Source organism: Prionailurus viverrinus, unplaced genomic scaffold (genome assembly GCF_022837055.1).
Source record: "Prionailurus viverrinus isolate Anna unplaced genomic scaffold, UM_Priviv_1.0 scaffold_89, whole genome shotgun sequence".
In the NCBI taxonomy this organism is placed as follows: domain Eukaryota; kingdom Metazoa; phylum Chordata; class Mammalia; order Carnivora; family Felidae; genus Prionailurus; species Prionailurus viverrinus.
In genome coordinates, this window is record NW_025927651.1 from 36,383 (window position 1) to 63,326 (window position 26,944).

The following is a 26,944-nucleotide window of genomic DNA, read 5'->3' on the forward strand; positions in this document are numbered from 1 at the left end:
CAGGGTGAAGGACCCAGGGCCCTGGCGGAGGGGACAGCGGCGGAGACCCCACGCATGCCCAGCTATCTTCCTGGAGGGGCTCCTGTGCTCTGTGGGCTGTGGACACTGGGCAGCGAAGTGACCTCCCAGGTGCGCAGACCAAAGACGCAGGGGCGCAGAGGTCGGAGGGACACACGGGCCCTCGCATGTGACGCAAGTGAACTTGGTTTGTGCGTAAAAGAATCCACAGGTGTCAAGCCCACAAATGATATCGAGACATGTCACTGAACCGTGACAGGGGATGGGGGTTCACCTGCGTGTCCCCGGGGAGCCAGGGCACAACCCCCCCACGGGCGGCCAGCTGGAACCCGGAACCGGGACGTGGAAGGGGCTGGGGTCACCGCTATGGTTTCTGCACCCCCGCTCGCTGCCCTATTATAGAGACCCCAACCCAGGACAATGCTCACACGCCTAGGGGGCCACATGCGGCCGCACGGACGCCCCATGGGGGGGGGGGGGGCGGAAACCACAGAGGTTGGGGATCAACCCGGCCCAGCCCCAGACCCCAGGCACACGCCTGCCTCCCTTCCTCACTGCCCCCTGCACCCGGCGAGGCCCTCACACCTGGGTCCCCTCCCCCCCTGCACACAGTCACATCCTCACACCTGGGTCCCCTCCCTCCCAGCACGGTGACATCCTCACACCTGGGTCCCCTCCCTGCACACAGTGACGTCCTCACACCTGTGTACCCCCCTCTCAGGTGGCCCCAACCCCGGCAGCTGGCGGCTGCTGCTGGCCCCACCCTCCTTCCGTGGCCCCGCCCTCGCTCCTGGCGTCTGCTGCTGGCCCCACCCTCCTCCCGTGGCCCCGCCCCCACTCCTGGCGTCTGCTGCTGGCCCCGCCCTCACATGGCGGCCCCGCCCCCTGCACCTGCTGTCTGCGCTGGTCCAGTACTTCCATGCAGTACTTGTGTTTGCCCTTGAGTTTGGCGATGTTCTCCACCTCGCACAGCCGCTGGGACCTGCGCCTGTTCGTGCAGATGCCCTGGTTCACGCTGGCCAGCGCTGTCAGCAGCTTCATGGCTGCCAAACAGAGCAGGGCTGTGACCCGGGGGCCGTGTCCATGGATCTGTGACCCCGGAGCCCAGCTCACCTCCCACAGGAGTGACCATTCGCAGCAGTACTAAGACAGGGCCTGGGGAGGCCGGCGCTGGAGAAGATGTCCCGTCCTGCCCTTGCTGGGTCACAAGTGTGCAGAGGGTCACCCCCAAACAGCAGCCGTGCACACTGACCCAAAACATGTCTTAGGGTCCCCGGGCACGGACACACCCCACGTCCTACCCAGCTGCAAGATCACATCAGTAGCCCACAGCCAGCACGACTCAACCATGACTCAGCATGCCTCGGAGGGCACACAAGGCCAGCAGACACAGGAACACCACATAACCATGTGGGCCAGCCCTGGGGACCCTCGTGGGGCCAGAGGGACAGAACGTGCCCGGGTGGGGCAGCCCTGGGAACTCTCGTGGGGACTGAGGCACAGCACGTGCCCAGGTGGGCCAGTCCTGGGGGACTCTCATGGGGCCTGAGGAACAGCACATGCCCAGATGGGCCAGTGCTGGGGACTCTCATGAGGACAGAGGGACAGGACATGCCTGGGTGGGCCAGTCCTGGGGGACTCTCATGGGACAGAGGGACAGCACATGCCCAGATGGGCCAGCCCTGGGGACTCTCGTGGAGACAGAGGGGACAGGACATGCCCAGGTGGATCAGTCCTGGGGGACTTTCGTGGGGACTGAAGAACAGCACATGCCCAGATGGGCCAGCGCTGGGGACTCTCATGGGGACAGAGGGATAGCACATGCCCAGATGGGCCAGCGCTGGGGACTCTCATGAGGACAGAGGGACAGGACGTGCCTGGGTGGGCCAGTCCTAGGGGACTCTCATGGGGACAGAGGGACAGCACGTGCCCAGATGGGCCAGCACTGGGGACTCTCATGAGGACAGACGGACAGGACGTGCCTGGGGGGGCCAGCCCTAGGGACTCTCATGGGGACAGAGGGATAACACATGCCCAAGTGGGCCAGTCCTAGGGGACTCTCATGGGGACAGAGGGACAGCACATGCCCAGATGGGCCAGCGCTAGGGACTCTCATGGGGACAGAGGGAGAGGAGGTGCCCTGTGGGCCAACCCGGGAGTGTGCTCCTGTGTCCCCTGGCCTCTGCCTCTCTGTCCCCTGCCCCCGTCTCTCAAGTCCCACAGCCCCTGCCCCCATGTCACACGGCCCCGGCCCCCCGAGTCAGCGGGAGCCCGGGCGCGTGGCCCTGTGCAGTGGCCCACCTGCCAGGGAGCTGGTGTGCCGCAGGCTGTGCACGGCCGAGTTGGTGAGGCCGCTAAGCATGCAGATGACCGTGTCCATGAGGTGTCCGTCACACAGCACCGAAGAGTGTGTCTGCTGCACCAGCAGCTCCGTGAACTCGCAGAAGTTGACCCTGAACCTTTTCCAGAAGGGCCCCGGGCCCACGATGGGGTAGAAGTCGTTTTGCTGGTTAAGGACACAACAAGGGACAGGGGTGAGACGCTGTGCCCGTCCTGGCACTCCCAGAATCACAACACAGACCTCTGCTCGCAGACAAGCGTCTCCAGGTCACATGAGCACACCCCGACTGGGCACTTGGGGGTCACACGCCCACCCTGACACGGGGTGACCCCAAATCTCCTACACCCTGCCCCTGGGGGTCACACGCCCACCCTGACACGGGGTGACCCCAAGTCTCCCACACCCTGCCCCTGGGGGTCACATGCCCACCCTGACACAGGGTGACCACACCCTGCCCCTGGGGGTCACACGCCCACCCTGACACAGGGTGACCCCAAGTATCCCACACCCTGCCCTGGGGGTCACACGCCCACCCTGACACGGGGTGACCCCAAGTCTCCCACACCCTGCCCCTGGGGGTCACACGCCCACCCTGACACAGGGTGACCACACCCTGCCCCTGGGGGTCACACGCCCACGCTGACACAGGGTGACCCCAAGTCTCCTACACCCTGCCCCTGGGGGGTCACACGCCCACCCTGACACAGGGTGACCCCAAGTCTCCCACACCCTGCCCCTGGGGGTCACACACCTATCCTGACACAGGGTGACCCCAGGTCTCCCACACCCTGCCCCTGGGAGTCACACATCCACCTTGACACAGGGTGACCCCAAGTCTCCCACATCCTGCCCTGGGGGTCACACATCCACACTGAGGGTGAGCACACTTCCCAGTGCTGCACCATGGACTCATATCCACACTCAGTAGAGTGACCCCCATTTTCCAAGACCCTGCACCTGCGGGGGTTCAGATGTACCCCACCTTCCTGAGACCCAGAACCTGGGGGGTCACATATCCACGGCCACCAGGGTCTCCCCACCTCTCCCACACCTGCACCTGAGTGGACTGTCCCACGTCCCCGTGGTGAAGTCAAGAGGCTGTGCTGGGGGGACCCCCACGCGTGGCACCTCGGGTGACCCTCGAGGGAAGCGTGCAGGCCCCTCTCCCAACGCATGTCCCAGAGAAGCCCGGCCCTCCCGCTCTCCGCTCTGCTTCCGCTTCCGGCCGATTTCAGGTGTTGCAAACAGGGAGTGCCGACCTGAGAGCTACTCCCTCGGCCCTCACGGGGGACTCAGCCCAACCCTGCTCCCGCAGAGGCCACACGCACCCCCCGAAACGGGGGCTGAAGGAGGCGGCCGGTCCCCGACCCTGCGGGAGACGCGGCCGGACCAGGGAGACGTCTCCTCAGGAAGACACGGCAGGTGCGCTCCCAGACGTGGGCGGCACACTACCCGGGGCCAATCAGCCTACGGCCACGGTCCTTCCGCCTGCGGGCAATCAGGGCCTCGGGACCGCCTGCCCCCCCCCCCCGCCTCCCTCCACTAGGAAAGGGGGTCCTCAGGACGCCCCGCCCCTAGCCTCGCCTTTCTCGTGTTGTACGAATTTGTCTAAATTACCTGCACAGGCTCCACGAGACCCCAAGGGAAGGTGGACCCTGAAGGGACGTCAAGGCTGTGGCCAGAACCCAGCAGGCCGGTGCAGAGCGGTGCCCGGCCCCAGAGCTCGAGGGGCTGGGGATGGACCAGGGACTGCCCCGACATTGTGCGCCTCGTGCACGCACCCCCCCCACGCGGTCCCCCACGGCAGCCCTCACCCTGGGGCAAGGCATCCACACCTCTGCTGGGTGTGGGCGGGGACGTGGTCACAGCTTCCTGCCTTGCTCTCATTCACACCTCCGTGCGCAGGGACCGCCCCCTCGGTGCGCAGGGACCGCCCCCTCGGTGCGCAGGGACCGCCCCTCCGTGCGCAGGGACCGGCCCCTCCGTGAGCAGGGACCGCCCCCTCCGTGCGCAGGGACCGCCCCCTCGGTGCGCAGGGACCGCCCCCTCCGTGCGCAGGGACCGCCCCCTCGGTGCGCAGGGACCGCCCCCTCCGTGCGCAGGGACCGCCCCCTCGGTGCGCAGGGACCGCCCCCTCCGTGCGCAGGGACCGCCTCCTCCGTGCGCAGGGACCGCCCCCTCCGTGCGCAGGGACCGCCCCCTCCGTGCGCAGGGACCGCCCCACGTCGCGTAGGACCCTTTCTCGTCTGCCCGCCCGTCCTATGCGCACAGCGTCCCACGTGCTAGGGCCGCCGTGCGCTGCGTCGTCCAGCCTTTCCCAGTGCACTTTGCACTCAGCCCTCCTCCTCGTTCTCCATGCTGGGACCCGGCGCCTCGCGCCTCTGCCCAGCGCTCCGTGCAAACCGCCTCTCCTCACAGCACTCCCTCCGCCCTGCCCCCACAGCCTGGCTTCCTCCACCCCCCCCAACTGGCTGAGCGCCCCCCACCATTCACTCGGCTGTGAGGGGGAGGGGTGCCCTGCCAGGGATCGGGGGTCACATGGGGGTGCACAGCACAGTCGTTCACTCGAGCCAGCCTCGACCGCAGACCCCAGCGCCAGAACACCTGACGCCAGGGGGGCTCCCGTGCCACTCCCCAGTACGGAGGCTGCGGCACATCTCTAACAGGGTAATAAACGTGTCCACACCGAGGCCAGGCCAGGTCACTAACCGGGTCTGTGAGGTGGGTCCTCAGTCCCCAAACTCGGTGCACTTTGAGAGCGCACGTCCCCACGTGCTCACTGCTGAGCACAGTAACACACGTTACCTGTCTGCACACATGGGAGGGTGGGGAATTAACCACATGAGGAACCCCAGGCGCGTCTCCGGCAGGGGCACCTGAAGCCGAGGGGCGACAGGCCGGCCACACGGTGCCCCCTACATCTCCCTGTTCAGCCACCCCGATGCTCGTGTCTACAGGGACACTTACTGGTCGGGTCATTCCAACTGTGACCAACGCAGTGGTGTCCAGACACTAAAGCACAGAGTACACAGAAGGCAGTCAGTTCTAAATATGCCAGTGTAGACGGAACACCGTCAGGTCTCCATGATACAGTGTAGACAGAACATGGTCAGGTCTAAATATGCCAACGTAGACGGAACACGGTCAGGTCTCCATGATACAGTGTAGACAGAAGGCAGTCAGGTCTAAATATGCCAATGTAGACGGAACATGGTCATGTCTCTATGATACAGTGTAGACAGAACACAGTCAGTTCTAAATATGCCAGTGTACACGGAACACAGTCAGGTCTCCATGATACAGTGTAGACAGAACACAGTCAGGTCTAAATATGCCAGTGTAGACGGAACACAGTCAGGTCTCCATGATACAGTGTAGACAGACGGCAGTCAGGTCTAAATATGCCAATGTAGACGGAACATGGTCAGGTCTCTATGATACAGTGTAGACAGAAGGCAGTCAGGTCTAAATATGCCAGTGTACACGGAACACGGTCAGGTCTCTATGATACAGTGTAGACAGAACACAGTTCTAAATATGCCAGTGTAGACGGAACATGGTCAGGTCTCCATAATACAGTGTAGACAGAACACAGTCAGGTCTAAATATGCCAGTGTAGACAGAACACAGGTCTCCATGATACAGTGTAGACAGAACACAGTCAGGTCTCCATGATACAGTATAGACAGAACACAGTCAGGTCTAAATATGCCAGTGTAGACAGAACACGGTCAGGTCTCCATGATACAGTATAGACAGAACACAGTCAGGTCTAAATATGCCAGTGTAGACAGAACACGGTCAGGTCTCCATGACACAGTGTAGATGAAACACAGTCAGGTCCCAATGTGCCAGTGTAGACAGACAATGGTCAGGCCTAAATGTCCCATGTAGATGGAACACAGCCATATCTAAAGGTCCCAGTGTAGATAGCACACAGTCAGTTCTCAATGTCCCAGGGTAGACAGAACACAGTCAGGTGTAAATAAATGTCCCAGTGTAAACAGAACACAGTCAAGCCCAAATGTCCCAGTGTAGACAGAACACTATCAGGTCTAAGTGTCACAGTGTAGACAGAACACAGTGAGGTTGTAATGTCCCGTGTAGGGGCACCTGGGTGGCTCAACTGGTCAAGCGTCCAACTCAGTTTTGGCTCAGGTCATGATCTCAGGGTCGTTTGTTGTGAGGTTGAACCCCTGCAGGTGCTTGGGATTCTCTCTCCCTCTGCCCCTCCTCCGCTCACACTCTCTCCCTCTCTCAAAGTAAATAAACTTTAAAAAATCCCCTGTAGACAGAACACCAATCTACATGACAGTGTAGACAGAACAGACTCAGGGCTAGATGTCGCGGTATAGACGGAACTCGCTAAGTGAGGTCACTTCTGCAGAACGTGTCAGGTCTAGGTGTCCCATCACACCAGACACAGCCTGGCTTAAACGTTCTCATCTGAAGCAGAACGCGGTCGGGTGTGAGTGTAGACTGAGCACCGTCAGGTAACGCCCCCTCGTGGACAAGACTCAGATGCTCAGGAGGATCCAGTGTGAACAGGACAGGGTCAGGTCAGGCGGAGCCCCCGCTCGCCAGTCAGGACACAGGGTCAGTGTCAGCAGGACTCTGTGCGCTAGGCCCACGGTCCCCTGGGACCCATGCACGTGGACCCTGGTGTGCGTCCAGAGAGCCCACCCTGCGTGCGGAAGGAAGTCGGGAGCCACGCGGATGCCCAACCGACTTGGGGCTCGCCAGGGAGCTGCACACAAACCCCCCATCTTCAAACGCCGCCAAACGTGAGACGAAAGCTTTACCAGTTTCTCTGGCCACATGATGGTCAGGATCCAGGGGTACGCCAGAAACTTCTTGTAGTACAGCCCGGTCTCCTGAATGGACAGAGGACAGGTGGCCATGAGGTGAAGCGTCCCCCGCTGCCACAAGCCCCGGGCACCCGGGGGGAGCCCCGGCAGGGACCAGCCTGCGCAGCACAGGGCACTGGGGGCTGGCGTCCACCTACCCCGGGGGCTGGCCCGCGCGGGTGGGATGCTCTGGCAGCCCAGAGCAGGCACGCCCCGCCTCCACGAGGGGGCTCCGCGCCTAGCTTCGTGTCACTGTCCTCGGGACAGGTGGTGACAGACTGCTTCTGTGGCGCTCAGCCACTGTGTGTCCACGGGCCTGACACGCAGGGCACGCCTTGTGTCTGCTCTGGAGGCCGGGACGGGGAGAGGTCACGGCACACAGGCCGTTCTCAACAGAGAACCTGGGAGTGTTCGAGCTTCTCACGCCCACGTCTCCATGAGGCTCCTCCTGTGGCCGTGCCTGTCACCGTGCCCACGGGGGGCCCTGCACCCCGCGGCATTGCCCTACGGACACGTTCAGGGGCCTGCTGTGGAAAGTGCTGGGCGTCCCATGAGGGCGCCAGACTGGGGGGCTGGAAAAGCCCCCACTGCCGCTTCTGACATGGGGGAGGGTGAACAGGGCCCGACCTGGCGACTTGGACCCTCTGAGGAAGCAGACCCAATCCGAGTAGCCATCTTGGGAGTGGTTCCGGCAGACACACACAGCAACACACAAACACACACATGCATTCGCTCACTCACATGCACAGTGCACACGCGTGTGTACCTGCACGCACACGCACGCAGTAACACATGCATACATGCGTGCATTTGCTCACTTGCGTGTACAGTGCACACGTGTGCACATGCAGTGACACACTCACATGTGTACATGCATGTGCATTTGCTCACGTGCACAGTGCACACACGTGTGTACCCATGCACGCATACGTGCAGTAACACATTCACATATGCACACATACGTGTGCATTTGCTCACTTGCGTGCACAGTGCACACACGTGTGTACCTGCGCACACACACATGCAGTAACACATTCACATATGCACACATACATGTGCATTTGCTCACTTGCGTACAGTGCACACACGTGTATCTGTACACACATGTGCATTCTCTTGCTCACATGCACAATGCACATGTGTATCTGTATGCAGAGACATGTAGCAACACGCTCACATACGCACACATACATGTACATTCGCTCGCTCACGTGCACAGTGCACATGCATGAACATGTAGCAGCATACGCATGGGGCATAAAGTGAACGTGGCAGGGCGTGAATATGAGAATACAGGCAGTAACACATGCACACAGATGTGTGCATTCACTCGCTCACATGTACACTGCGCACACGTGTGTACCTGCACACACATGCATGCAGTAACACTCATATATGCACACATGCATGTGCATTCGCTGACTCACGTGCACAACACACACGCATGCACATGTAGCAGCACACGCATGGGGCATAAAGTGAATGTGGCAGGGTGTGAACTGCTAAACGCGGGCGAAATTCATGTTATTCTCCCCTTTTTCTTAGGTTTGACATTTTTAAAACAAAACGTTAAAGAAAAAATTTAATGTTCACTGACTTGATGCACAGCACTTCTGAAAACACTTCATGAATATTTTAAGGTGTGACAAATTAATGTAGATATTACATCTGTCCCTAAATGGATGAGTCAATCAGTGAACTGTAGTCCACGACAGAGTGGAATGTGCCTCGGCCTTGAAAATAAGGAAGGACGTTCTGCACCTGCCACTACGTGGACGGACCTTGGGGACATGATGCTCAGCGACATAAGCCACACAGAAGGACAAATCGTGTGTGATTGCACATACATGGGGTCCCTAGAGGAGCCACATTCACAGAGACAGAGAGTAGATGGTGGAGCCAGGGGCTGGGGACGGGGATGGGCAGTCAGTGGTTCATGGGGACACAGCTTCAGTTTGAGGAGATGGAAAGTTCTGGAGATGATGGTACAGATGGTTGCACAGCAACGTGAATGTGCTCAGTGCCACTGAGGTGTGTACCTAAAAGGGATTAAGGTGACGCATTTCATATTTTATGTATTTTACCACAATTTAAAAAACCTTTTTGGGCACCTGGGTGGCTTGGTTGGTTGAGCGCATGACTTCGGCTCAGGTCATGATCTCACAGTTCGTGAGTCGGAGCCCCGCATCAGGCTCTGTGTGGACACCCGGGAGCCTGGAGTCTGCTTCACATTCTGTGTCTCCCTCTCTCTCTTCTGCCCTTCCCCTGTTCACACTCTGTCTCTGTCTCTGTCTCTCTCTCTCTCAAAAATAAACATCAAAAAATGTCTTAAGAAACCATTTTAAACGAGAATAGTGCTCGAATGCAAGAAGGTGGTCAGCCTCACTAATAATCCAGGAAACCGAAACCAGAAGTACCACGTGCACACCTACCAGACTAGCAAAACCTAACAACATCGCATCACGCACTGGCAGGGAACAGGACCAAGGCGACGTCCAACACACAGGTAGAGGCTCCTGCTTGGGAATACACGTTGGTGCCACCTCGCACAGGAAAACGTGTGCATGCACAGGCCTAAGCTACAGAAACACGTGAAGACGCACAGCAGGACACACGGACCACAGACGTTTGCAGCCACGCAGAGACAAAGCGCAAAACCAACCCGAACGCCATCAGAAGCAGAATGGAGACAAGAAGGACGCATAGGCATGCGATGGAACGTTCCACAGCTGTGCACCAGATGGCTTCACGCGATAACACTGGTCAGAATCATTCTGTCAAGCGTGTCTCCCGTGCAGAGACCGGGGCGCCAGGCAGAGCCAGGTGACATCATCTACAGATGCCCACGTGGGACAGATATGCCATGGCATGTTCTGGGCACCAAGTTCGGGGCATGGTTACGTCCCCGTGGGGAGGAGGTCAGGACGGGGGCAGGGCACGTCTGGGCACGTACTGGCCACGCTCTCTCTTCATCTGGACGATGGCCACGTGGTTACCGTTTTATAACGGTACTTTCCACGTACACAAAGGAATCTGCAATAGTAACTAAAGGTCAAATTTTCCTTGATAGAGAATCGTGGTCTCCCCAGTGGAAGAAGGGCCGCTTCTCCCAGGGACGTGAGGGCGGATGGTGTCGACCTGTGCAATCGTGACACCTGGGCTGCTTCAGCCTGCAAGCCTGATGGTGAACCCACGGGCTGGGGGGACACGGGGCAGCAGGGAAGATCCTGTGACCCCAGGCCCTGGGCTCATGGAGGGCACAGAGCCCGCCTCACCTGGTCAAACTTCTCAGTCATCTTGTGAACCACACTGTTGCCTTGGTTGGTCTGGTACAGCTCAGCCGTCACCATCCCTGGGAGAGAAAGAAGCACACGCAACATGGAAACGCGGTTTGCACCACTCCTCCTCCTTCTCCTGGGAGGGCTGGGAGGTGGGCGGGGCCACGACACCTCATCCCTCAGAGGCCACGGCAAGGCCACAGGAGTAATCCGGCCTCGCTGCTCCCCAAAAAACCAAGATCTCCTACCCAAACCAGCCTCTGGAGGAGGCCCCAGCCTGCCCAGTGTCTTAGGACCACAGGCGGCCAGGACGGTGAAGCCCAGCCGGCACGTGAGAGAGAGGCCCAGGAGTGCCAGGAGCATGGCTCACCTTCACAGCCACAGCACTGGACGAAGAAGCTGATGAGGTCCAGCAGGGCCAGCTCCCTGTCCTCCTTGTAAGACTGGACCCACTCCTCGACGGCTGTCTGCAGGGGCAGCAGCACAGGTGAGCACACGTGTGTGATGACGCACATGTGACAGGCCAGCAGTGAGGACACAGGTGTGATGGTGTGTGTGTGATGGGCCAGCAATGATCACGTGTGTGTGATCAGGCGTGTGACGGGCAGTGGTGAGCATGTGTATGTGATCAGGTGTGTGATGGGTGGCGGTGAGCATGTATGTGTGTGATCAGGTGTGTGACGGGTGGCAGTGAGCACATGTGTGGGATCAGGCGTGTGACGGGCGGCGGTGAGCATGTGTGTGATCAGGTGTGTGACAGGTGACAGTGAGCACGTGTGTGTGTGATAAGGTGTGTAACGGGCGGTGGTGAGCATGTGTGTGTGTTCAGGCGTGTTATGGGTGGCAGTGAGCACGTGTGTGGGATCAGGCATGTGGCAGGTGGTAGTGAGCATGTGTGTGTGATCAGGTGTGTGATGGGCAGTGAGCACATGAGTGTGTGATCAGGCGTGTGACTGGCAGTGGTGAGCATGTGTGTCTGATCAGGCGTCTGACGGGAGGCAGTGAGCATGTGTGTGTATCAGGCGTGTGATGGGCAGTGGTGAGCACGTGTGTGTGATCAGGCGTGTGACAGGCAGTAGTGAGCACGTGTGTGTGATTAAGTGTGTGACGGGTAGCAGTGAGCATGTGTGTGTGAGATCAGGCATGTTAAGGGTGGCAGTGAGCACAAGTGTGTGATCAGGCATGTGATGGGCAGCGGTGAGCACGTGTGTGTGATCAGGCGTGTGACGGGCGGCGGTGACCGTGTGTGTGATCAGGCACGTGATGGGCAGTGCTGAGCACGTGTGTGTGTGATCAGGCGTTTGACGGGTAGTAGTGAGCACATGTGTGTGATTAGGCGTGTGACTGGCCGCAGTGAGCACGTGTGTGTGATCAGGTGTGTGACGGGCAGTGATGAGCACGTGTGTGTGATCAAGTGTGTGACAGGCAGCGGCATGCATGTGTGTGTGTGGTCAGGCATGTGATGGGAAGCTGTGAGCACGTGTGTGTGTGATCAAGCATGTTACAGGCGGCAGTGAGAGCATGTGTGTGATCACGTGTGTGACGGGCGGTGGTGAGCACGTGTGTGTGATGAGGCGTGTGATGGGCGGTGGTGAGCACGTGTGTGTGTGATCAGGTGTTTGAAGGGTGGTGGTGAGCACGTGTGATGGGCGGCGGTGAGCATGTGTGTGATCAGGTGTGTGACAGGTGACAGTGAGCACGTGTGTGTGTGATAAGGTGTGTAACGGGCGGTGGTGAGCATGTGTGTGTGTTCAGGCGTGTTATGGGTGGCGGTGAGCACGTGTGTGGGTGATCAAATGTGTGACAGGTGGCAGTGAGCACATGTGTGTGATCAGGCGTGTGATGGGCGGTGGTGAGCACGTGTGTGTGTGATCAGGTGTTTGAAGGGTGGTGGTGAGCACGTGTGATGGGCGGCGGTGAGCATGTGTGTGATCAGGTGTGTGACAGGTGACAGTGAGCACGTGTGTGTGTGATAAGGTGTGTAACGGGCGGTGGTGAGCATGTGTGTGTGTTCAGGCGTGTTATGGGTGGCGGTGAGCACGTGTGTGGGTGATCAAATGTGTGACAGGTGGCAGTGAGCACATGTGTGTGATCAGGCGTGTTATGGGCGGCAGTGAGCACATGTGTGTGATCAGGTGTGTGAACAGTGGCGGTGCATACATGAGTGTGATTAGGCATGTGACAGGTGGTGGTGAACACGTGTGACAGGCAGCGGTGAGCACATGTGTGATCAGGTGTGTGATGGGTGACGGTGAGCATGTGTGTCTGATCAGGTATGTGACAGGCAGCAGTGAGCACGTGTGTGTCATCAGGCATGTGACAGGTGGAGGTGAGCATGTGTGTGTGTGACCAGGTGTGTAATGGGAGGTGGTGAGCATGTGTGTGTGTGATCAGGAGTGTGACGGGTGGAGGTGAGCATGTGTGTATGTGATCAGGCATGTGACAGGCAGTGGTGAGCACATGTGTGTGTCATCAGGCGTGTGAAGGGTGGCAATGAGCACGTGTGTGTGATCAGAGGTGTGTCAGATGGCAGTAAGCACGTGTGTGTGATCAGGCATATGATGGGCGGTGGTGAGCACGTGTGTGTGCTCAGACGTGTGACAGACGGTGATGAACACATGTGTGTGTCATCAGGCGTGTGACGGGCAGTGGTGAGCATGTGTGTGATCAGGCGTGTGACGGGAGGTGGTGAGCACGTCTGTGTGTGTGATCAGGTGTGTGAAGGGTGGTGGTGAGCACATGTGATAGGCGGCAGTGAGCACATGTGTGTGTCATCAGGTGTGTGACAGGCAACAGTGAGCACGTGTATGATCAGGTGTGTGACAAGTGGTGGTGAACACATCTGTGTGTCATCAGGTGTGTGACAGGTGGTGGTGAGCATGTGTGTGTGTGTGTGTCATCAGGTGTGTGACAAGTGGTGAGCACGTGTGTATGTGATTAGGTGTGTGATGGGTGGTGGTGAGCACATGTGTGTGTCATCAGGTGTGTGATGGGTGGCAGTGAGCACGTGTGTGATCAGGTGTGTGATGGGCAGCAGTGAGCATGTGTGTGTGTCATCAGGTGTGTCACAGGCGGGTGTCAGCACGTATGTGATCAGGCATGTGACAGGCAGTGGTGAGCATGTGTGTATGTGATTAGGCATGTGACAGGTGGTAGTGAGCACATGTGTGTGTCATCAAGTGTGTGATGGGCAGCGGTGAGCACATATGTGATCAGGTGTGTGATGGGCGGCGGTGAGCACGTGTGTATGTGATTAGGGGTGTGACGGGTGGTGGTTAGCACGTGTGTGTGTCATCAGGTGTGTGATAGGCGGCGGTGAGCACATGTGTATGTGATTAGGCATGTGATGGGTGGTGGTGAGCACATGTGTGTGTCATCAGGTGCGTGATGGGCGGCAGTGAGCACGTGTGTATGTGATTAGGCGTGTGACAGGTGGCAGTGAGCACATGTGTGTCATCAGGTGTGTGACGGGTGGCGGTGAGCACGTGTGTGTGTCATCAGGTGTGTGACGGGTGGCGGTGAGCACGTGTGTGTGTCATCAGGTGTGTGATAGGAAGCGGTGAGCACGTGTTTATGTGATTAGGCATGTGATGGGTGGCGGTGAGCACATGTGTGTGTCATCAGGTGCGTGACAGGCAGCGGTGAGCACGTGTGTATGTGATTAGGCGTGTGACGGGTGGTGAGCACGTGTGTGTGTCATCAGGTGCGTGACAGGCAGCGGTGAGCACGTGTGTATGTGATTAGGTGTGTGACGGGTGGTGAGCACATGTGTGTGTCATCAGGTGTGTGACAGGCAGTGGTGAGCACGTGTGTGTGTGATTAGGCGTGTGACGGGTGGTGAGCAGATGTGTGTGTCATCAGGTGTGTGACGGGCAGCAGTGAGCACGTGTGTGTGTCATCAGGTGTGTGCTAGGCAGCGGTGAGCACGTGTGTGTGTGATCCGGTGTGTGACAGGCGGCAGTGAAGACGTGTGATGGGCATATGTGGCTGGCACACCTGTCAGCTGGGCACACAGGGCAGCACAGAGCTGTGGCCGGTGCTGTCCTGACCCTGTGGGGACACTCAGCCCCTCATGGCCCCAGCAGCGTGTGTCACACCCGTGTCCAGCCCACATCCCCTGCAGTGGGCGGTACCTGCACAGAGTTCTTCCCCAGGGCAACCATCTCAAACAGGGTCACCTCTGCGGTGATGGCCACTTTCCTCTTGCGGTACTTCCGTGGGGGCCGCCCTCGCCGGCAGGTGCCCTGCCCACGGGCATCCTGGGCCCCCGAGGTTGCTCCCTGTGCCTGAAACCAAAGAGTGGGATGTGACGGTCTGCACCTCACACCCTGTGTCCCGGGCAGGTGAGGAGGGTGTAGCCCCCCCCTCCCCCCGGGGACGCAGGGGCACACCGTGGTGGCCCTGGGCAGGAACGCTGGACCATCGGGAGCACACAGCTGTGAAGGAGACCTGGACATTCAGGAGACAACTGGCTGCACCCCCTGGCGGTGCCCACCTGTCACTATGTGCTCACACTTTCACACCAAATAGCTCTCAGCAACTCATGGCCTGTCCTGTACCCGCTGCAAGGGGTCCATGATCACCTGAGACCCTGGGCAGGGGGGCTTCAGGCACCTGGAACAGAGGGTGCAGGAGCGACCCCAGACCCCCAGGTGGGGGGATCAATGCCAGGGAGCAGGGAGGGTTTCCCCAGATCCCCAGGCAGGGGCATCGATGCCAGGGAGCAGCGAGGGGACACTGAGCCTGAAGAGGGGAGCAGGAGTCGTCATGTCTGAGGACGGTCAGGGGGTCGGGACACTGTGTCCAAGGTCAGGGGATAGGATGCCATATCCATGGTTGGGGGAGGGGACGCCGTGTCCAAGCATGGGGAGGGGACGCCGTGTCCATGGTCGGGGAGGGGACTCCGTGTCCATGGTCGAGGATGATGCTGTGTCCGAGGATGGGGGAGAGGACGCCGTGTCCATGGTTGGGGGAGGGTACTCCATGTCCGTGGTTGGGGGAGGGGACACCGTGTCCAAGGACGAGGGAGGGGATGCTATGTCCGAGGATGCGGGAGGGAAGGAACACCCCATCTGCAGACACAGGAGAGGACACCACCTCCAAAGACCAACAGTGGAAGTGCGCTGGCCTGCAGGGCCCTGGTGGGCCTGGGGTTTGGTGGGCAGGCAGTACAGGGAGAAGCCTCCAGGACCCAGTCCTCAAGCTGGCAGCACCTGGCCTGGCACAGGGGAGCACAGCACCACCCAGCCCGCCCAGGCCTCCCCGCAGTGGTCAATACCAGTATGGAGCCCCTCCTCCTGGACATCACCTCAAAGAAGGTCACCATGGAGATGAACTGGCCAGCCTCGTTCCTGTACCTCCTGCGTGTGGCCCGCCCACGCCGTCGGAATCCAATCCCACTGACATCCCGGATCCCCGAGGGTCCTTCCTGCACCTACAGCCAGAGAGCAGGATGTGAAGGGCCAGGAAATGGTACTAAGTGGAGGCCAGCTTAATGAGAGGACCCCTTAACTCCAGGACCCAGGGGGAAGGAAGTGTCCATTAGAACTGCCCATCACCGCCAGGGGGCCCCGGGAGAGGAGGGTGGCCACCCCATGTCACCCACCGCTGCTGCAGGACAGAGGTCTCGGCCAGGGTCTCTGACTGTCGTCACGCCCTCAGCTGGGTGCTCAGACACAAGCCTCCGCTGCCACAAACCACCAGTGTCCTGGGGATAGCAAGCCATCTTAAACCCAATCCTGAGGACTGTCTCTCAGGGATATGGGGTTCCCATCACCCCACTGGTCACAGCCCCAGATGGAGATGGGGAGCTCAGGCCAGTGACCAGCAAGGCTGGGGGAGGTAAGACCCACGATATGAGCCAGCTCTCCCTGTCCTTCTGGGAGGGGTGGGCCCAGTGGCCCAGCAGAAGCAGGACTGAGACCAGTACAGCCTCAAGGGGCACAGGAAGAGTAACCCGGAACCAAGGGTCACATGTGCAGACAGCAGAACTTGGGCGTCACTCCTGGGCACACCTGCCCAATAGAGCATGGCCTTCCCTAGTGGGATGCTGCTACTGCATGGGGACCAGCGTGGATGCAGTGAAAGAACCACGGCCATGCCTGTCCTGACTCGATGCTCCCCTGCCCACTAGTGTCCCACCCACCAGGGGCTCACGGATGCCATGAGCCCATAAGGGCCATCCTGGGGCACAGACGGTCTTCAGGACAAGTGTGCCCACTTGTGGGTGCCCCACACCCCTGCATCCCTACACTGTGGGCCTCTGTGACACCGCCACATGACAGTCTTCCACAAACGAGAACATCTGAGGGCTGTAGTACCAGGCTGGCTGGCCCACTGATAACCTCACCACAACACACATCTGGTTCTGCTTGTAGGAACCCCACACTGATATGTGTGCACACTGAAGGCTGTGCCTCAGCAACACGCTGGATTTAGATTCGTATGTCCTCAAACTTAAAAGTGAATTTAGCAAGGCCAATTCAAGGTCAGTTTAATAAAATCAATCATATTTCTAAAAACAAGGAATGAAAACCTGGATACTGAAATTTAAAAAAACAAAAACAAAAACAGTAGCTATTACAACAGCTCCCCCAAAATGGAATACTTAGATATCAACCTAACAAAAGAGGTGTAGGATCTGTGTATTGAAAACTACAAGATTTTGATGAAAAAAATCACATAAGACTTTCAGAAACAGTGAGCTATACCATGTTCATGGAATGGAATGGAGAAATGGATCATTCTGCAACAGGTGGAGATTCAATACTGAACTCTTAATAATGGACAGAACAACCAGACAGAAGACCAGTGAGGACAAACAAGACTTAACAAACCAACTAGATCTAAGACACGTATACTGAACCCTCCACCCAGCAACAGCACACACCTTCTGCTCATGTGTTCTTAGCACATTCCCCAGAATACACTACACGTTAGACCACCAATGAAGTCTTATTAGATTTCAAAAGACAGATAACATACAAAGTATCTTCTCTGACCACAACAGTATGAAGTAGAAATCAATAACAGAAGGAGAACTGGAAAATTCGCAAAACTATGAAAGTACAAGTGGTTCAGAGAAGAAATCACAAGGGAAATTAGAAAATATCTAGGGACAGGGACTTCAAGCTGTATCACAAAGCTGTAATCATCAGGACTATGGTACTGGCACAAAAACAGACACTCAATCAATGGAACAGAATAGAGAACCCAGAAATGGACCCACAGACGTATGGCCAACTAATCTTTGACAAAGCAGGAAAGAACATCCGATGGAATAAAGACAGTCTCTTCAGCAAGTGGTGCTGGGAAAACTGGACAGCGACATGCAGAAGAATGAACCTGGACCACTTCCTTTTTTTTTTTTTAATTTTTTTTAACGTTTATTTATTTTTGAGACAGAGAGAGACAGAGCATGAACAGGGGAGGGGCAGAGAGAGAGGGAGACACAGAATCGGAAACAGGCTCCAGGCTCTGAGCTGTCAGCACAGAGCCCGACGCGGGGCTTGAACTCACGGACCGTGAGATCATGACCTGAGCCGAAGTCGGACGCTCAACCGACTGAGCCACCCAGGCGCCCCCCTGGACCACTTTCTTACACCAGACACAAAAATAAACTCAAAATGGATGAAAGACCTAAGTGTGAGACAGGAAGCCATCAAAATCCTCAAGGAGAAAGCAGGCAAAAACCTCTTTGACCTTGGCCACAGCAACTTCTTACTCAACATATCTCCGGAGGCAAGGGAAACAAAACCAAAAATGAACTACTGGGACCTCATCAAAATAAAAAGCTTTTGCACAGCGAAGGAAACAATCAGCAAAACTAAAAGGCAACCGACAGAATGGGAGAAGATATTTGCAAATGACATATCAGATAAAGGGTTAGTATCCAAAATCTATAAAGAATTTAATCAAACTCAACACCCCCCCCAAAAAAAAAAATCCAGTGAAGAAATGGGTAAAAGACTTGAACAGACACTTCTCCAAAGAAGACATCCAGATGCCCAACCGACAGGTGAAAAAATGCTCAACATCACTCATCATCAGGGAAATACAAATCAAAACCACAATGAGATACCACCTCACACCTGTCAGAATGGCTAACACTAACAACTCAGGCAACAACAGATGTTGGCGAGGATGCAGAGAAAGAGGATCTCTTTTGCATTGTTGGTGGGAATGCAAGCTGATGCAGCCTCTCTGGAAAACAGTATGGAGGTTCCTCCAAAAAACTAAAAATAGAACTACCCTAGGACCCAGCAAATGCACTACTAGGCATTTATCCAAGGGATACAGGTGTGCTGTTTCAAAGGGACACGTGCACCCCCATGTTTATAGCAGCACTATCAACAATAGACAAAGTATGGAAAGAGCCCAAATGTCTATCAATGGATGAATGGATAAAGAGATGTGGTTTATGTATATACAATGGAGTATTACTCATCAATCAAAAAGAATGAAATCTTGGATGGGACTAGAGGGTATTATGCTAAGTGAAATTAGTCAGAGAAAGACAAATATCATATGACTTCCCTCATATGAGGACTTTAAGATATAAAACAGATGAACACAAGGGAAGGGAAGCAAAAATAATATAAAAAACAGGCAGGGGGACAAAACGTTAGAGACTCTTAAATATGGAAAACAAACAGAGGGTTACTGGAGGTGTTGTGGGAGGGGGGATGGGCTAAATGGGTAAGTGGCATTAAGGAATCTACTCCTGAAATCATTGTTGCACTATATGCTAACTAACTTGGGTGTAAATTTAAAAAATAAGAAATAAATAAATTTTTAAAAAAAGAAAAGGAAAAGAAAATATTTAGGGACAAATGCAAATGAAAATCAACATAACTAAAACTTTTGGAATGGTGGGCAAGTGGTGCTAATGGGAAATTTACAGCTGTGAATGTTGGCACCGAAAACCAAGAAAGGTCTTAGATCAACAACGCAACTTTACAACTTGAGGAATGAGAAAAAGAACATCAAATTAAATCCAAAGGTAGCAGAAGGAAGGACCTAACAAAGAATTAAAACGGAGATAAACACAATAGGTAATGGAAAAACAATAGAGAAAAACCAATGAAACCAAACGCTGGTTCTTCAAAAAGATAACAGATTTGGGGGGCCTGGCTGGCTCAGTTGGAAGAGCATGCAACTCTTAACCTTGGGGTTGTGAGTTCAAGCCCCACATTGGGTGTAGAGATTACTTAAATAAATAAAATTTAAAAAAGATAACAGTTAACAAACCTTTAGCTTAGATGGGCTAAGGGCAAAAGAGTAAAGATTCAAATTATGAAAATCGGGACTGAAAGTGGGGGCATTATTACAGATTCCACAGAAACAGGTTTGTAAGATCACAGCAGCAAACGGGATGACGTATATGAAATAGACAAATTCCTAGAAACACAAAACCTAGTAAGACTAAGTCACACAGAAATAGAAAATCTGAAAAGAAAAGCTTTTAACCTGAAGACTTCACTGAGGAATTCTACCAAAGGATTTTAGGAAAACTAACACCAATCCTTCTTGAACTTTTCCAAACATTGAAGAGGGGGGGAGCACTTGCCAACTCATTCCAGAAAGCCAGCATTCCTCAGATTCCAAAGCCAGACAGACACTACAAGAAAACCACACGGACATCCCTCATGAACACTGATGTAAAAATCCTCAACAAGATACCAGCGAACAGAACTCAGGGGACTATACAGCATGACCAAGCGGGACTTATTCCTAGAATAGAAGGTTGGTCTGACATACAAAAACTGATCATTGTAAGGCACCACGTCAACAGGATTAAGGGAAAATATCACATGATCAACTCAACAGGTTCAGAAAAAGTATCGGACAGAGTTCAACACCCTTTCATAATAAAAACATTTAAAAAATAAAATTAAGAATAGAAGGAAAGTATCGCAATGTAATCAAAGCCATCTAGAGCTTTGTAAATATTTATGCCCCCAACTTGGAACACCTAAGTATATAAATCAATTAATAACAAACATAAAGAAACCCATTGATAACATTTCAATAGTAGTAGGCGACTTTGACAATAGCATCAAAAAGAATAAAATACTTAAGTATTACCCGAGATAGTGAAAGATTTGTACAATGAAAAGTACAAAACATTGCCGGAAGAAATTAAAGATGTACAGAAATGGAAATGCATCCCACCTTCATGGACTGAAAGACTTCAGAGGATCAGAATGTGAACGTGACCCAAAGTGATCTCGATTCGGTGCACTCCCAATCAACATCTCAGCCTACGTTTCTCTAGATATTAGTAAGCTGATTCTAAAATTTATAGAAAGAAAAAGGAACTAGAACAGCCAAAGTAACTTTCAAAAACAACAACATTGCAAATGTTGAAACTCATTTCGAACGTTAGTATAAAGCCACAATCAAGACTGTGTGGTAGTCGGCAAAAGGATATCCCGTAGATCAGTGGAACAGGACAGAGTCCAGAAGCAGAACCACACAAATATGGTCAACTGACCTTTTCTGAAATTGCTAAGGCAACTCAATCAAAAGAAGATAATCTGCTTAAAAATATGGTACCGAACAGAGGCTCCTAGGGGGGCTCAGTCGGTTAAGCTTCCGACTTGGGCTCAGGTCATGATCTCACGGTTTGTGGGTTCGAGCCCCACGTCGGGCTCTGTGCTGACAGCTCGGAGCCTGGAGCCTGCTTCGGACTCTGTGTCTCCCACTCTCTGCCCCTCTCCTGGTCCACATTCTCTCTCTCTCTCTCTCTCTCTCTGCCCCTCCCCGTGCTCATGCTCTCTCTTTCCCTCTCTCAAAAACAAACATTTTTTAAAAAAGAACTCTCAAAACAATTAAGTTCATTAAAAAAGAACTCTCAAAACTCAACAACAAACCACTCAATAGAGGAGAGTCACAAACGATTTTAACAGAGTCCTTGCCTGAAGATACCCACAGATGGGGCCCTTAGACAGTGGACGACGCTCTCGTCATTAGGCACTAGGGAAGGGGAACTGCAAACCCACCGCCATTAGAACGGCTAAACTGATACAAGCTGACAGGTGCTGGCGAGGACGTGCAGCCACAGGCGCCCTCCTACCTGCCGGCGGGAACGTAAGACGATACCAGCACTTTGGAAAACAGTTTGTCGGTTTTGCAAAACGTGAAATGTGTGCCTACGAGTCACTGTGCCGCTGGCATGTACCCGAGAGAAACAGAGGCATCTTTCCGCACGAGAGCTTGTGCCCAAATGTTGCCGGCAGCTTTATCAGGGATAAGGAAACCTCCCAACAACCCAAATGTCCCGTCCACAGTAAACGGACACACAGACGGTGGTCGGTCCACATGTGCAGCAACCACTCTGTAATAAAAGGAACGAACCGGGGCGCCTGGGGGCCTCGGGCAGTTAAGCTTGTGACTCTTGGTTTCAGTTGGGGCCGTGATCTCCTGGTTCACGACATCGAGGCTTGCATCGGGCTCTGCCCTGATGCTGCCTGGGATTCTCTGTCCCCCCACCCCCCACCCCACCCCGTCCCTCCCCTGCCCGCGGTCTCTCTTTCTCAAAATAAATAAACTTTTAAAAAGTAAAAACTAAAGAAAATACAGGAATGAACTACTGACCCATTCCAATATGGTTGAATGCGAACATACTTAATTATGCTGAGTGAATGACGCCTGAGCACCAAGAAACAGAAATCGTAGTGCGTGAGTCCCTGTATATAACCCTCTAGGAAATGCACACAGTGTCACGGTCAGGAACAGGGCAGACTGGAGTGGGTGTGGAGAGGTGTTGGGTCTGCCACTGCGAAGGCTTACAAGATCTGGAGGGGGGAGGAGGGGTGGAGATAGTCCTCATCCTGATGGCCGTGATGCCCAGAAGGTGTCCACGCGTGTTAAACCACGCACTTTCAATACGTGTTTATTTCATACCAAGTGTTTGAAAACAATTTTTTTAATGTTTATTTATTTTTGAGAGAGAAAGAGAGAGACAGAGCGTGAGCAGGGGAGGGGCAGAGAGAGAGGGAGACACGGAATCCGAAGCGGGCTCCGGGCTCCGAGCCGTCAGCACAGAGCCCCACTCAGGGCTCAGACTCAACGAGCCGTGAGATCATGACGTGAGCCGAGTCGGATGCTTCACCGACTAAGCCACCCGGGTGCCCCTCACACCAAGCGTCTGAAACAAAAACGAGCTTGACTCTCCAGGACCAGCACGAATAAATTAAAAACGGCATGTATTTTGGTCATGGGGAGGAGGACACAGCAGGATCAGGGGAGGAGACCACCGAGTGGAGCCCCAGAAGCACAATGTGTGGCCTGTAAACAGCCAACCGCAGTGCTACTAATGCGTCCTGGGGACACAGCCCTGGGGGGCTTTGCACGCGCCCAGCCCTGCACGCACCCAGACACGCATGACCCCTGACGTCGCTCCGGCTTAAAGCCACGGGGACCTCAGTCTAACCCGCCCGTCTGCGTGCTCCTGAACCAACTCTGCAGACTCGCACGCACATTCGAGGCCACGATGACCAACCCTCAGCATCTCAGGTCCCAGGCAGCCACCCCAGCTACAGTCGGGCCACCACGTATTTTCATTCTCAAGTCAGGAGTGACTGGAAAACAGTAACCTCACGACACTGTGGTCGCACCCCCATGTATACATGACAAGCCCGGTTAACGTGAGGGGTTATTAACTAAACTGCTACACGGCCGACAGACCACCCTGTGGGTCTGTCATTGCAGTCTACACAGCAGTGCAAACTCACTCCCAGGATACTCAGGAGACAGGTGAAACTTACAAATTTTGTTTCCTATTTTGTTTGTTTCTGCTTTTTTTTTTTTTTTTTTTTAGTAGGTTCTACACCCAACATGGGACTCGAACTCACAACCCTGAGATCGAGTTGCATGCTCGGGGTGGGGCACCTGGGTGTCTCTGTCGTTGAGTGTCCGAATCCGGCTGGGGTCCTGATCTCAGGGTTCGTGGGTTCGAGCCCCGAGTCGAGCTCTGTGCTGATGGCTGGGAGCCTGGAGCCCGCTTCGGATTCTGTGTCTCCCTCTCTCTCTGCCCCTCCCCTGCCTGCCCTCTGTCTCTCTCTCTCTCTCTCTCAAATCTCTCAAAAATAAATAAAATTAAACAAATAACAACAAAGACAGAAGAGTTGCATGGTGTGGCAACTGATCCAGCCAGGCACATCCTTAAGCCTAAAATTTCATAAGATAAAAAAAGAAAGTATAAAACAATATGTACAATTCGAACTCATTTTTTATTAAATTTCAGGATATATATATGCACATGCGTGCAGACAGATATGCAAATACACACATGCGTGTGTGTGTGTGTACGTGCATAAAAAGCCTGGAAGAGGGACACGTGGCTGGTACACCACGCTTGCTGTCACGTTGTGAGTTCGAGTCCCAGTTTGGGCAGAGATGGCTTTAAAAAAAAAAAAAAGAAAACTAGAAGAATATACAGGAAAATCTTTTTTTTAATTTCTTTAATGTTTAATTTATTTTTGAGAGAGACAGAGAGCGACAGAGCGTGAGCAGGGCAGAGGCAGAGAGAGAGAGGGAGACACGGAATCCGAAGCAGGATCCAGGCTCCGAGCCGTCAGCCCAGAGCCCGACGCGGGGCTCGAACTCACGCGAGATCACGCGAGACCACGCGAGATCATGACCTGAGCCCAAGCGGGGGGGGGCCTCAACCGACCGAGCCACGCAGGTGCCCCTGTGGCAAAACCTTACCAGTGACCGCTGTTGGGACAGATTAGAAGGGATCCGTGTTTCCTCCCGCGTTCCTGTCTACACCTTGCCATCTGCATGAGCGTGTCACTCCCCCCCCCCCCCCGGGAAACACGCATCTTAGGCCCACGTAACAAGCGTGTATCAGCGTGGCCACGGATTCCGTCAGCACGGGCACTTACCGACACAGTGTCCTGGCCCCCGCCATCGCACACGGGCATCAGGTTCCCCTCCTCTTGGCCAGACCTTTCGCTGAGACACAAGAAAAGTCAGATTGCTGCGTGGAGCCCTTGAGGCTGCAAGCCACGTAATGACACAGCCACCCCCCCACTCGCTCGGTGAGTCTTTCCCGAGCTACAGGCAGTTGCACACGCTGGGGCTTTTCAGCACACGCTCTTAAAATTCGACGTTTTTACATTGTTGTCAGCAGAGGAAAGAAAGCACCCAAAGTCAGACAATGCCAAGAAATGGGGAGTGGCTCGGCTCACAGAGGGGACAAAACAGTCCGTCTCTGAATGCTTGGGAAGGGGGTTAAATGACCGGGGCCCCTGATTCTAACTGCGCCCGGTTCGGGGCTCCTGACACATCAGGACACATCTCCCCATCCAATCCACGATGTATCTTAACAATCACGGGTGTTCGAGAATCGGGAAAATGGAATACTTTCAACACGAAGGCAAAACACGAGCGGTTTTTCCACACGGCTGTGCGAGCCCCCTCCCACCGTGTTGTGTTCACAGCGCCACGACCCCAGGCGACTGGCACCTGTCTCCTCTCTCCCCTACTTCTTCCTACAGCCTCAACACCATTTTCACGCCAACATCTACGCCGTTTATCACACACACTAGACGTTTCGAGGGCTGTCTGCTGAATCAAGTCTGCAGACAGCTTTGGGTTTGCACGGAGGTGAGGTTGTAGGATGAACTTACTTAGCAGGAAACCGTCTACCACCCCCCTCAGCAGCCTCAGGGCATAGTGTCAATAGTAAAGGAGTAAAAAAATGCGTTACCTCATTATCAAGTGTTAATCCTCACCGTCGTCCCTCCCCGAGCCACCCCCAGAAACCGCCGGGCAGGCAGGCTCCAGGGGACAGCGCTGGCGATGCGGCCCGGACGGCGACGGGAACCGAGGAAGCGGAGAGGTCTGAGTGCGCCTAAGAACCTGGCGCCCCGCGCAGCCCTGGAAACGCGAGCTCCGGTAGGTCTGCTCCCCCAAGTAAGACTGCACTCCGTCTACAGGAGGCAGGGCTTGGAGGAGGGGACCTGCCCGAATCTTACGCCAGGGGGCGTCACAGGACCACAGCGAGCTCCTGTGCGATCGCCAGCCGGCCTCCCGCTGCAGAGAAGCTTCGCCCCAGGATCTCAGAGCAAGGCCCCGCAGAGACACCCTCCCCGGGACACAAGGCCCCGTGCTATCTCCGCGGACTCACTGATGCCCGTGCCCGGTGCTGGCGGTTGGAAGCCGTGTGACAGGGCGGAGGGCTGGGGGACCGGCCCCGGAACGATATACGCCATCAGCACACACACACTTGTGCCTTCGTTACTGTAGGTTCTAATCCACACTCTGATTCCATCAGCAAGGAAATGGCACCCAGGACTCACGGCCCGTGGGGGCGTCACTGGCGACACCGGGTCGAGGTCCCAAGCTCGCCCATTTTCTTTAAGACAGACGCACGACAGCTCAACTCAATTCCAACCGTGCCCAACGTGGTCACACTGGCTCGGGGGCTGCACAGGACAGTTCCTGCCAGTACAGTAACACCACCTCAAACGTTCCTTTCAATCCCCCCCCCCACCCCCGTTCGGACACAGCAACCAGGCCTCCCCTGCCTCTTCGGGCTACGTGTCCCTACGTGTCCCCTCCTTCGTTGTGCATGTTAGAATGACGAGTGTCACCATCATCGAAATATCGGAAAGGCCGTGGCTTTCTGCAGACACTTAAAAAGGAACGTTTCCATTAAACCTGCTCTTCTGTGAAAACAAGAACCCCCTAGTGACAGCTGGGATCCATGTGACCCTTTCGACACCACGCATTCTGAATTTCTCCTGGAGAATATACTGATAACAGTCTGAACAGGAGGGGCCCTCCCTTCCAACAGCCCACCACCTCTCACCCTCCTGGGCCCACTGGCCTCTGCATTCATTTCCCACACCACATTCGCCAGCCAGCTTCTGATCCCCAAGCAGGTCCTGGGACCCCCAGGGACACACCCAGGCTAGCAGCACAGACTTCAGAATCCCCACCCGCCCCTGGCCGTCACCAGGCCAAATTCCGACCCCCAAGCAGCACTGGGGAAGAAGCCCAAAGTCAGCATCACGTGCCCAAGGCAGAGTATGGGACCCACGCGACTGAACATGAACCCCCGTAGCAGTGTACGACCTGAGATCACGGACTCAGACATGCCAGGCAAAGTTTGAGTCTCCTCCGAACTGGCGATGACTCGCAACGCAGCGTCTGGGGCCCCTGAGGCCGAGTTGCAGACCCCCAGTGATGGGATGAGACTCTCAAAGCTCTGCTTGGACCCCCAAGGCAGGATGTGGAGCCCCGGAATGGGCTTGAACCCCAAGGCAGGATGTGGGACCCCCAGGATGGGCTTGGACCCCCAAGGCAGGATGTGGAACCTCCAGGATGGGCCCAGACTCCCAGGGAAGAATGTGTGACCCCCGGAATGGGCCCAGACCCCCAGGGCAGGATGCGGGACCCCTGGGATGGGCTTGGACCCCCAAGGCAGGATGTGGGACCCCTAGGAT

General features: G+C 55.3%; 1 protein-coding gene across 1 annotated transcript in view; it reads right to left on the minus strand.

The window, feature by feature from the left end:
• The window catches only part of LOC125159906 (cohesin subunit SA-2-like), a 61,889-nt gene extending 35,917 nt beyond the window's left edge, over positions 1 to 25,972 (minus strand). Inside the window, exons 1-10 of the mRNA XM_047848571.1 lie at positions 25,204 to 25,972; positions 24,377 to 24,446; positions 16,090 to 16,191; positions 15,793 to 15,918; positions 14,618 to 14,770; positions 10,855 to 10,951; positions 10,482 to 10,558; positions 7,162 to 7,233; positions 2,320 to 2,524; positions 910 to 1,061 (exon numbers count right to left, since the gene is read on the minus strand). Of these exons, the coding sequence (XP_047704527.1) occupies positions 910 to 1,061; positions 2,320 to 2,524; positions 7,162 to 7,233; positions 10,482 to 10,558; positions 10,855 to 10,951; positions 14,618 to 14,770; positions 15,793 to 15,918; positions 16,090 to 16,191; positions 24,377 to 24,446; positions 25,204 to 25,208 (1,059 nt within the window). The 5' untranslated portion in view covers positions 25,209 to 25,972. The remainder of the gene's footprint in view (positions 1 to 909; positions 1,062 to 2,319; positions 2,525 to 7,161; positions 7,234 to 10,481; positions 10,559 to 10,854; positions 10,952 to 14,617; positions 14,771 to 15,792; positions 15,919 to 16,089; positions 16,192 to 24,376; positions 24,447 to 25,203) is intronic.
• Between the last annotated feature and the right edge of the window lie 972 nt (positions 25,973 to 26,944).